A 12,182-nucleotide genomic window follows, 5' to 3' on the forward strand; every position below is an offset into this window, starting at 1 on the left:
GCCCTTAGAGAGCTCCACAATGAGGTTGACATCTTGATAGGTTCATTTCCTGATGGCAACGTTAACCTTCCGACGTCTGCCTTCTATTAATTTCTTTACCTTTTTATGGCTGCAGGGGTAGTATTGAGTAGCTTGGATGTAAAAGGTGCCCATTGTAAACGGCCAGCTCCTCAGTCTCAGTTGCTAATATATGCATATTATTATTCGTATTGGATAGAAAACACTAAAGTTTCCAAAACTGTCAAAATATTGTCTGTGAGTATAACAGAACTGATATTGCAGGCGAAACCCTGAGGAAAATCAAAACAGGAAGTGGCTTCTATTTTGAAAACTCCATGTTCCATAGCCTCCCTTTGCTGGAATTAAAGGGATATGAACCAGATTCCTTTTCCTATCGCTTCCTCAAGGTGTCAACAGTCGTCACACATAGTTTCAGGCTTTTATTTTGAAAAATGAGCCAGAACGATAACATCGCGTCAAGTGGTCACATGAGTTCTGCTCGCTCAACAGAATTTGGACAGCCATTGTTTCCCCTCTCCTACTGTAAAAGACATTTGCGGTTTATATTTTATTGATTATATATTTTAAAAACAACCTGAGAATTGATTATAAAAAATGTTTGACATGTTTCTGTGGACATTATGGAAACTATTTGGAATTTCCGTCTGCCTTGTCGTGAACGCTCTTTCCTGTGGATTTCTGAACATAACGCGACAAACGAACGGAGGTATCTTGGATATAAAAATCATCTTTATAGAACAACCGGAACATTTGTTGTGTAACTGGGAGTCTCGTGAGTGAAAACATCTGAAGATCATCAAAGGTAAACGATTCATTTGATTGCTTTTCTGATTTTCGTGACCAAGCTTCCTGATGCTAAGTGTACTTAATGTTTTGTAGTGCGATCGATAAACTTACACAAATGCTTGGATTGCTTTCGCTGAAAAGCATAATTTCAAAATCTGACATGACAGGTGGATTAACAAAAGACTAAGCTGTGTTTTCCTATATTGCACTTGTGATTTCATGAATATAAATATTTGTAGTAATATTTATTGAATGTAGCGCTATGCTATTCAGCGGTGGTTGATGACACTTATCCCGATATCGGGATTGCAGCCATAACAAGTTAAACCTCCTGTTCTTTTGACCTCAGTCTTTCCCAGTCCCCCCCCCCAATCACAAGGCATGCAATTCGCTTGACCTCAACTTTACTAGATGCTGTTCGCCTACTGATCTCACTGCAATCCCCCTCCAGGTCTCTAATAACTACTCTGTTTCCTTTTTTATGTCCCTTTCTTCCAACCCTACCCAGAAGTTTATGTGGTCGCAATCTTCGCTCTCTGTCTCCCTCCACTCCATCGTTCGTCAACTAGCTTTTCCGAGCTAATAGTTGGGGGGCTAGAACATAATTAGTATATAATATTAGCAAAATAAATTTGCCCACACTACAAATTAAACAAAATGTTTAACACATCTGATCAGTACATAATAAATTCTGTCACTTAAATGGGTTAAATCTGCAGTTAAAAGGAAGAGAGAAAACAGTCGTGGACATGGTGGAAAACCTTGAGGCCTTTACTAGGAAGTTTGAGTTGTTTGATTTGGACTTGTCATCTGGAAGGCTAATGCACTTCAGCACACTGAAGAACGGCAGGCAGAGGGACCAGACAACTTCTCCACAAGATTTGAAGACTACAGTATTCCCAAGGATATCATTGTGTTTGTACGTGATCCTCTCACAGTCCACCCAGGTGGAGAATTCTCCTCCCTTGCTAAGAAAATGATACTCTTGCTGGATAAGGCTCCAATTCAAACTGAGCTGATTGAATTCCAGACATCGAGCCATCTCAGGGATGCACTCAGGGGTGCCGAGTCCTTGTGTGTTTTGTGTGGCTCAGAGGGATACAGCACAATAAAGAAACTTGCATTTTATGTGCCAACAATGTTTGGTTCGACTTACACCTGTGTGTCCTCATTTTCCTCGATGAACGCAGTATAGATTCACGACTGGAACTGGTTTTCACATACACTACCAGTCAAAAGTTTTACAAAAACCCTTGAATGAGTAGGTTTTCTTTATTTTTTACTATTTTCTACATTGTAGAATAAGACATCAAAACTATCAAATAACACATACGGAATGCTGCAGTAACCAAAAAAAGTGTTTGAATGAGTAGGTGTTCTAAAACTTAGTGTAAGTCAATCTAGGACTGCCTGCGCATCAAAATCACATCTATTTTACACGACATCCACAAGATCGTGTCCAAGAGGATATGCAACTTTTCCCATTGAGTAAGTAACTTAGTGGCCTATATGACTTGAATTAGTAAATACAAACATTATTTTGAGTGCTTATCCAGGGATATTTAGGTTTCAAGCTGACAATATGTTCTGTTTGTTCTGTTGTTACAAGAGCAGGCTATACCAATACAGACATTCAGATACAGACATCAACCTTTTTCTTTAAATTATTGTTTTATTTAGGATGCTACAGTTTTGGCCAGTTGAAATTGTAAATAGGCCTAATAAAAAACATCCCACATACATTTTTTCATTGTGAAAGATGCTGTTAAGCCTCATAACTAGCTGAGGTAGGCAAAGTTATTTTATATAGGCCTAGGATTGGAAGAAATAGACTCCAATTAAACCTTCTTGGTACAGTGCCTTGCGAAAGTATTCGGCCCCCTTGAACTTTGCGACCTTTTGCCACATTTCAGGCTTCAAACATAAAGATATAAAACTGTATTTTTTTGTGAAGAATCAACAACAAGTGGGACACAATCATGAAGTGGAACGACATTTATTGGATATTTCAAACCTTTTTAACAAATCAAAAACTGAAAAATTGGGCGTGCAAAATTATTCAGCCCCCTTAAGTTAATACTTTGTAGCGCCACCTTTTGCTGCGATTACAGCTGTAAGTCGCTTGGGGTATGTCTCTATCAGTTTTGCACATCGAGAGACTGAAATTTTCTCCCATTCCTCCTTGCAAAACAGCTCGAGCTCAGTGAGGTTGGATGGAGAGCATTTGTGAACAGCAGTTTTCAGTTCTGTCCGCAGATTCTCGATTGGATTCAGGTCTGGACTTTGACTTGGCCATTCTAACACCTGGATATGTTTGTGAACAACAGTTTTATATCTTTATGTTTGAAGCCTGAAATGTGGCAAAAGGTCACAAAGTTCAAGGGGGCCGAATACTTTCGCAAGGCACTGTATTTGTAAAGTCAAATTAAAATTAAGATTATTGTTGAAATGAACTACAATATTTTCAGCACAACGTGCTGTTCACCTCCTATTGATTTTCCTTTTGTTATATTGCTTTTTAAATGGAAATAATATTAATAATTCATTTGGGGAGGGGGGGGGTTAAATAATATTGCTGACGGGACAGATTTGGCCTGCGGGCCACCAGTTGGGGAACCCTGCTCTACTCTCTCCTCTTCTATCCTGTCATCTCTCCCTTCTGCTAAATCCTTCTCACTCCTGTCTCCTGATTCTGCTTCTATGACCCTACTCTCCTCGCTTTCCACATCCTATGACTCTCAATGTCTCCTTTCCTCCCTGCCAGCTCGGCCCTCCCCTCCTGCTCCGTGGCTGAATGACTCACTGCGAGCTTACAGAACAGGGCTGCGGGCATCTGAGCAGAAAAGGAGGAAAACTAAACTTCCGGAGGACCTATTATCCTTTCACTACATCCTCTATACATTCTCTTCCTCTGTATCCGCGGCTAAAGCCACTTTCAATCACTCTCAATTTCAAGCTTCTGCTTCTACCTCTAGGAAATTATTTTCAACCTTCCCCTCCCACCTTAATCTTCCACCCCCCCTTCTCTGCGAACGACTTGGTCAACCACTTAGAAAAGAATGTTGATGACATCCGCTCCTCATTTACTCCGTCTATTTAGTCCACTTGTCCCAATCACACAGAACTACACTAAGCCTTGACCTCTTTCTCCAAATGAAATCCTGCCTGCTCAACCCCATTCCCTCCTCCATACCCTTCTCCCATTTCTGACCACTGGCCTTGTCACCTTTAACTCAGGAAACCAACACTATACCTCTGACGTCAAAAACTACAGTCCGGTATCCCTTATTTATTTTCTTTCCAAAACATTTCACCATGGTGTCTCTGACCAACTCTCTTGCTAGCTCTCTCAGAACGATTTTCTTGACACTAACCAGCTTCAAGACGGGTCACTCACACTGCTCTCCTCTGTGTCATAGAGGCTCTCCGCACTGCCAACGCTGACTCTCTCTCCACTGTTCTCATCCTCCTAGATCTATCCGCTGCCTTCGAGATGATGAACATATCCTTCTCTCCACCCTCTCAGGGCTGGAAATTTCAGGCTTTGCACACTCTTGGATTGCATGCTACCTGGCAGGCTGCTCTTACCAAGTGATGTGGTGAGGATCTGTGTCTGCACAATGTGCTCTCACTACTGGTGTCCCCCAGGGCTCAGTTCTACTATATCCATAGAGTACGACCCTACGTCACCCAGGTAGTGGCGTAGGTCCTAATCAAGGCACTTGTCAACTCCCATCTGGATTATTGCAACTTGCTGTTGACTGGTTTCGCCGCTTGTACCATCAAACCCCTGCAACTTATCCAGAACACAGCAACCCGCCTGGTGTTCAAGTTCTCCCATGTACCCCCCTACTAGCACCGACATCGCTGATAGCTACTTTATTGAGAAAAAAATGTACTTACTACTGTATGACTGATATATGGGGTTGCCCTACCTAGCTATCTTTAGATAGATGAACTGTAAGTCGCTAAATAACAAGTGTGTGTGTGTGTGTGTGTGTGTTTGCAGACAGAGTATCAGGGTCATAAAACCTCACTGTGCGGGGTGTTGTGAAGCTATCTACTACTAGCAACAGAAAAGGTTACCTTTTTATTAACCCAATGACACTTTTGTCAATATATAATTTAGGATAGCCAGAGGGCTACACGCTACAGCCCTATGCTACCAACACTGACTTCTAAGCTCTACTGTGATATAATCCAAGCAAGGGTGACAGGGGGGAAAAGTATGACATACAATTACTAGTCAATATACACAAGGAAAATGAAAAAAATGAATAACCTTGGGCATTTTGTGAATGTGCTACCAAATGGAAATGAGACTCACTCAAAATAAATCAGAAAGAAATCATAACCAAGTAATACTTCATTGCAGTCTACCGTCTGATGCACATTACTAACGTATTTCCGTTCTTAGTCAATAAAGTTGTACAATGAAATTGAAACCTCATAATCATTATCTTGGTGGAAGAAACAGTTGTTTATGGAATTGGAGTTCAGTGTTGGTATATCTGTTTGATTTTCCTATTAGACTCCAGGCTAACATTTTACTGTTTCCATCAGACCAATTAATTTAGCTAACGGCAAAAGCTGATAAAATATGACATGAAAATGTGATCTTTATTGTTATTTCCACAGCATCATAATGAACGCAATAAAGTAGTAATGAAATAGCAAACCCTGCTATTTGAAATCATGTTTGTCCTACTGATCCTGTAAATAGATGTGCATCAGCATGACACCTGAAAATCTCCAATAAAATGTAATGTCAGTACCAGCAATACACAGACATGACAATATACAGGAACTGCATTTAGTTGACATAAACGCCTGACCGCACACCTGCCTGTAAGTACACAGACACACACACAGACATACACATATGCACACACACACCCACATCACTGAACCTGGACAATGAAATGAGGATACTACTGCACCTGGTGATGGCTGGCCTTTGCTAGCTCCTGATTGGCTGACTCCACGTTGGATGTGGTGGTCTGAATGTAGTCCTCAATGCTATCTGAAGAGACATAACAGCATGGTAAATATAACAATTATAATTCATAGCAACACAGATATATTTTATAGCAACACAGTACCCCCAGTTTAGGACCTTTTCTTACCAGGTTGAAGCACACTGGGTACTCACTCTTTCATTCTATAGTGGTAAAAGAAGAAACATACAGGTACTTCCAGTACTTAGTAGGATTTTGTCACTATACTAGGTATGTAACAAATGGAACAATTTTCTTAATGTTTAAATGGCCATCTTTCACACACGTACACAAGAAAATGTATACAATTCCACATGACTTTGGGCCTCCCAAGTGGCACAGCGGTGCTGCATCGCATTGGTATCACTACAGACCTGGGTTCAATCCCAGGCTGTGTCACAGCCGGCTGCGACCGGGAGACCCATAAAGCGCTGAAGCATCGTCCAGGCTTGGGTAGGGTTTGACTGGCCGGGATGTCCTTGGCCGGGATGTCCTTGTGGTGGACTGGGTGCATGCAGGTTCAGTCGCCAGTGTTCCCTCCAACACATTGGTTTAGCCGGCTCCCGGGTTAAGCGAGCAGTGTGGCTTTTTTTTTTTTATCCTTGAGTACACTCTCCATGGTCGTGAAGCTTCAAAATCTGTGTTTATAGACAGACCAACTTAGTTGTAATTCTCTCCTTGTTTACATAATCACTTGCACAAGATCCTTAATAAACTGGAAAAGGATGCACACACATTCTCCATCACCGCACCGTAAATAGCGTCACGTTTGATCGATGATGTAGTATATTGAGTTTTCTTTGAGTGACTGTTTTTATGATGCACAACATTCTAATTTAATTTCTATGTTTAATTACTTCCTCATTGGCTGTCACCATAGCGACAGCTTGAGAATAAACTGAGAACGGAGCTTTCAAAAGTCATACTCCTTCATACATTTCATTTTCTAAACATAACAGAAGTCAACCAATTATTAGTCTTTGAATAATCCAAATGACTTGTCTTATTCCAATGCACACCATAGTAACTATAGTTATTGTAGCCAGTGAGAACTAATTCAAACCTAAATCCAATTCTTTTCCCAATTAAAAACAAATGTTTGGTCCACTGCCCACCAATGCTGTGCCGAACCGCAAGCATCTCTCTCTCTCTCTCTCTCTCTCTCTCTCTCTCTCTCTCTCTCTCTCTCTCTCTCTCTCTCTCTCTCTCTCTCTCTCTCTCTCTCTCTCTCTCTCTCTCTCTCTCTCTCTCTCTCTCTCTCTCTCTCTCTCTCTCTCTCTCTCTCTCTCTCTCTCTCTCTCTCTCTCTCTCTCTCTCTCTCCATTCATTATAATCACCATAATAACTCACATTTCCTCTCTCTATAGGATTATTTTCCTGCTGTAGCAAACTGGCTCAAATTAATATCCTACATCTGTAGTACATGGCTTGATAATTCGCACAAAGAATCATAACCCAGATAATATGCTAATACAAGGAGCAAATTGAGCCAACTTGGAGACAAGAAAACACACACAAACACACCTCCATAAGCCTTTACTTCCCTCACACCATGCTCCACTAATTATGTCTTTGATATGCAAGACATTTCTAGGGAGAAAAACATCATCAACAAGGAAAAGCACAAGCTGTCAAACATGGCTACAACTCATTTTCTACAACACCACATTCTCAATGTATTTGGGTATTGTAAGGACATGTAAATAAATGTCACTGAACACCTTTTATCTGAAAACCACTGTATTCCTCTGGTTCCTTCCAAAAACCACAAGATTGAACACATGCTGTACTATAACCACAATGAGACTAACGCAATACTGAGACAGTAACATAGATGAGTGCACCACTTTACCTTTGATTTACCCAGGTTCCCCTGTCTAGCCTTTCTATCTCTCTCTCTGTCTCTTTTGTTGCTGTTGATTGCATCAGTTCTGGCACAGCATGACCTGTGGCTTTGTCGAGTGTGTCACCACATGGAAGCAGAGGCTTTGTCACAGAGAAGCTACTTTCAACTCTACGCCCTCTAAAAAGCACTAATCCAAACTTCCTAGGTTTGCTGATTTCTCAATTTACTCCTCTACCGCTCCCCCGCTGCTCCCCTGGACACCTCCACATGCCTCAGCCCCCTTTCCCCCCTAAAGCCCCATCAGCTTATTCAGACCCAGCTTTTATTATACACATAAAAATAAAAACCTTACCTGATTCTATTTCAAGGTTGGATGGGAGAGAGAAACAGTATGTCTGTGGTCCATAATGGATGTGAAAAAGACTACAGCAGTAGAGTAGTACAGCTCTCAGGTACTTGGACATAGCACCTTCACTCTGTACACTGGTGAGCTGAACACCCTCTCACAGGTACCACCTCCACCATCTCTTAAAGCCATCATGTCCATCCTTACACACTCGAGCACTTTCCCACACATCAATGTTCCACTTCCCTCTGTATCCACAGTCTCAATGTATCCACAGTCTCAATGTATCCACAGTCTTAATGTTGCCACAGTCTCAATGTATCCAGAGTCTCAATGTATCCACAGTCTCAATGTATCCAGAGTCTCAATGTATCCACAGTCTCAGTGTATCCACAGTCTCAGTGTATCCACAGTCTCAATGTATCCACAGTCTCAATGTATCCACAGTCTCAATGTATCTAGAGTCTCAGTGTATCCACAGTCTCAATGTATCCACAGTCTCAATGTATCCATGATGTATACCCTCATAATCATACTAAAATATATCCTCCCTACATCCTCACATGAAGGACGACTGCAGAAATTGAAGAGACATAAATATAATGAGATTCTAATGGCATTTTACTAGTGTACCCAATTTCATCAACAATTGACATTTAACTTCTTAGAACTCGCCACTATTTATTTCCCCTTATTTTCCCTGTACTCTGCATGTGAGAGAAATGAAGAGGGACACAGAAGTTGAAAGGAGAGATTTCCTCCTGCGTGTTCACCTCAGAAAACCCTTTCTCTAAAGGCCAAACAACAAACAAGTCATATTTCTGTCTTAACAGAACTTATCTAGGAAACAAAAGTGCCATTTGTTTAAATATTCCATTCCATAAGGCTGAACATTATTCACTCTAAATGTTAAGTACCCTAATTATGGATAGAATCTGGGATAAATTGTGTATTGCTCTCCAGTTCCTCTTTGTTTCTCGCTCATTGCCTGTTGCCTGCTCTCCTGTAGCATTGCGTCTGTGAGAGTTGGAAACTTGGCATGAGTCTAAAGTATAATTCAAATCAAATCAAATTGTATTTGTCACATGCGCTGAATACAACTAGTGAAGACTTTACCGTGAAATGTTTACTTACGAGCCCTTTCCCAACATGCAGTTAAAAAGTAAGAACATTTGAAAATAGATCAAAAGAAAAGGTCACTGTACTCTAGATGGATTAAAACAGCCAGACTCAGGGCCACTCTCCCACACAATGGACCAATTAGAATAGAAGAAGAATCCTTTTCCTTCATTTATGAGATCTCAACCTCGGACACACATGCACACACACAAAGGTACACACACATACCAGAGACACATGTACAGCAGAATTTGGTTTGGCACACACACTGATATGCACAAGTATGATCAGTCATGCTGCTTCCTTTATGCTTCCCTTGTTCCTCTTTCTCTCTCTTCCACCCAGTCTGCTGCAGCATCTGTACACACCTCCACTCTCCTGTCCTCCTTTCTCATGTTTTTCTCTAGTGTTCCATATCATCCCCCCTGTCTCCAGTTCATCTCTCTGCAGGTTGATGGTGGTGTTGTTGTATCTCTCTGTCTGACTGTGCGTTGAACCACACTTTGCCTCTCTCTGCCAAGTCTAGATCAGTGCTGGGTTGCAGGACTTGTTTATCAATAACAGAAGACTGGGACATGCTGTCCTGTTCTCTAACCATTGTTGTTATTGCAACCCACCTGTCAAGCAATCATTTATTAGGTGTTAAGGTTCAAAAGTTGGTTTGATCAATGGGAGTCCTAAGGTGATTAATTATCTCTGCTAACACATGACGAAAGAGATGCTGTAAACTTGGTCAAAATATCAAAGGGTTTACAAAGACACAGAGAGTAAAAGACAGACAGTAATATACAGACATGGATGACCGCACACAGGAGCTCAGGCAATCATAAAAACACACACGCGTACACACAAACACACACACACACGTGATGTCTCACCTATGGCATCTCCCTGCTCGTGCACCATACTGGCCAGATCTTGCATGATTTGGCTGACATCCAACATGTCCCTCTGTAAAGGAAACAGACAACGAAGGGTTAAATAAATACATTCTACTCTAGAGGTCATTGGCCATCCGCAATACCGGAATTTCTTCTTCCATAGTCTCGATGTATTCCCCAAAATAGACAGGGATATGTAAGTCAAAACATTAATCTTATGGGCAGGAGGGATGGTAACGTCCCACCTGGCCAACATCCGGTGAAAATGCAGAGCGCGAAATTCAAACTACAGTATTATAAATATTTAACTTTCATAAAATCACAAGTGTAATACATCAAAATAAAGCTCAACTTCTTTTTAATCCAGCCGCGGTTTCAGATTTCAAAAAGGCTTTAAGACGAAAGCAAACCATGCGATTATCTGAGGGCAGCGCCCTGCATATAAACACATGAAAAACATATTTCAACCCAGCAGGTGCGACACGAAAGTCAGAAATAGCGATATAAAAAATGCCTTACCTTTGATGATCTTCTTCTGTTGGCACTCCATAAGGTCCCAGTTACATCACAAATGGTCCTTTTGTTCAATAATGTCCTTCTTTATATCCATAACAACACAGTTTAGCTGGCGTGCCTGGTGATGTTGCCAGGCAGGCCCAAACTCCACCAATGCAAAACGAGCTGAAATTTCAAGCTGTCTTGTCAAACAGCTTTTACACTAAAAGGGTATTATCATAATATTCACAATTTCACAGTATTACTCCAACCTCATAGTGTGGGAATATTTATAAAACACAACTAAATCTAGTTTTTGACTGCACTGCCCCTTTAAAATCCACCACGCTAAGCTCATTAAAAACTAAATGTAAATTTGTGTTTCATATAAAACAATATAAACGTGTATGGACACAGTAAATGATAGTGTTGTTTACTTCTGTTTTCATTTCAGTGTGCAGTCTGGCCACTCCAGAGAGAGAGAGAGGATTACCACACTGGGTGACCTGCACTTTTTTTCCCTCCTCCCCAGTTTTCTGGCTTTGAATCTGTTCACTGTGTATCAGCTCAAAGCATTATGAAGGCTTATAAAACCTCTGTCTATCTCCCTATCACAGGTCCCCCTTTCCTCCATTATAGCACCATGCAATCACAGCTGCGTTTGTATAGCCTCACCCACTGGGCCATCCATCACAGGTGTCTGATATTGCTGTGGAAACTGGCAGCAGCCATCCTGGCTTTTGGCAAACACCATCTGGTTGGATCCAAAATGGCCTCTGGCAAAACCTCATGACGCTAAAGACTTTCTTGCTGTTTTCATCTTTGGGCAACCCTCTCCATCACACAGGAATAGAATAACAACACATTTATTTTACCTGGCAAAGCGGTTGCTGGCAATCTGAACTCAGTTCATTACAATGACAGAACACTTTAACAAAGTCATGAGTGAGAGTGTGAGTAGAAGAGAGAGAGCGAGTGAGTGACGGGCTGTCTTCTGTTCAGATCCCTGCCAGCCTGGGGGTAGAGTGGGAGTGGAAAGGCTTAGGGCCAGATGTGTGCCCTTTTCCATATTTCATCGGGTTATATTAAGCTCATGGCCACTCTTCCACCATTGGCCTCCTAGGCCCTGATTCACTCGGTTTTAAACAGGAGGTTCTCAGTCTATCCACACACCCACACCCACCCCACCAACTATACATAATGTCCCACAGAGAGTGTTGACCCATACTGGGATGGGGACAGGCTATGTTCCATATGCTCTGCTGCACTTCCTGTACACTTTGAATTAATTATCAACAGACAAAAGCACAATGACCTCAAAAGACAACCAGAGTCCTTTGAAAGACAAATGTTGGGTAAAGGTCTTAAGGTATTAAGAACTGGAATCCTACTCTTACCCAAGACTATTTGGCTTGGCTGGCTAGACTGTAAACTCCCCTTCCAGACTCATATCAAACATCTCCAATCTCCAATCAAATCTAGAGTCGGCTTTCTATTCCGCAACAAAGCCTCCTTCACTCACGCCGCCAAACTTACCCTAGTAAAACTGACTATCCTACCGATCCTCGACTTCGGCGACGTCATCTACAAAATAGCTTCCAACACTCTACTCAGCAAACTGGATGCAGTTTATCACAGTGCCATCCGTTTTGTCACTAAAGCACCTTATACCACCCACCACTGCGACCTGT

The 12,182-nt window shown here is 41.6% G+C and overlaps 1 protein-coding gene across 1 annotated transcript in view; it reads right to left on the minus strand.

The window, feature by feature from the left end:
- tsnare1 (T-SNARE Domain Containing 1) overlaps positions 1-12,182 on the minus strand; it is a 126,120-nt gene that overhangs the window by 46,284 nt on the left and 67,654 nt on the right. Inside the window, exons 9-10 of the mRNA XM_031787051.1 lie at positions 9,994-10,066; positions 5,748-5,830 (exon numbers count right to left, since the gene is read on the minus strand). Of these exons, the coding sequence (XP_031642911.1) occupies positions 5,748-5,830; positions 9,994-10,066 (156 nt within the window). The remainder of the gene's footprint in view (positions 1-5,747; positions 5,831-9,993; positions 10,067-12,182) is intronic.

This window comes from Oncorhynchus kisutch, linkage group LG13 (genome assembly GCF_002021735.2).
Source record: "Oncorhynchus kisutch isolate 150728-3 linkage group LG13, Okis_V2, whole genome shotgun sequence".
Classification (NCBI taxonomy): Eukaryota; Metazoa; Chordata; class Actinopteri; order Salmoniformes; family Salmonidae; genus Oncorhynchus; species Oncorhynchus kisutch.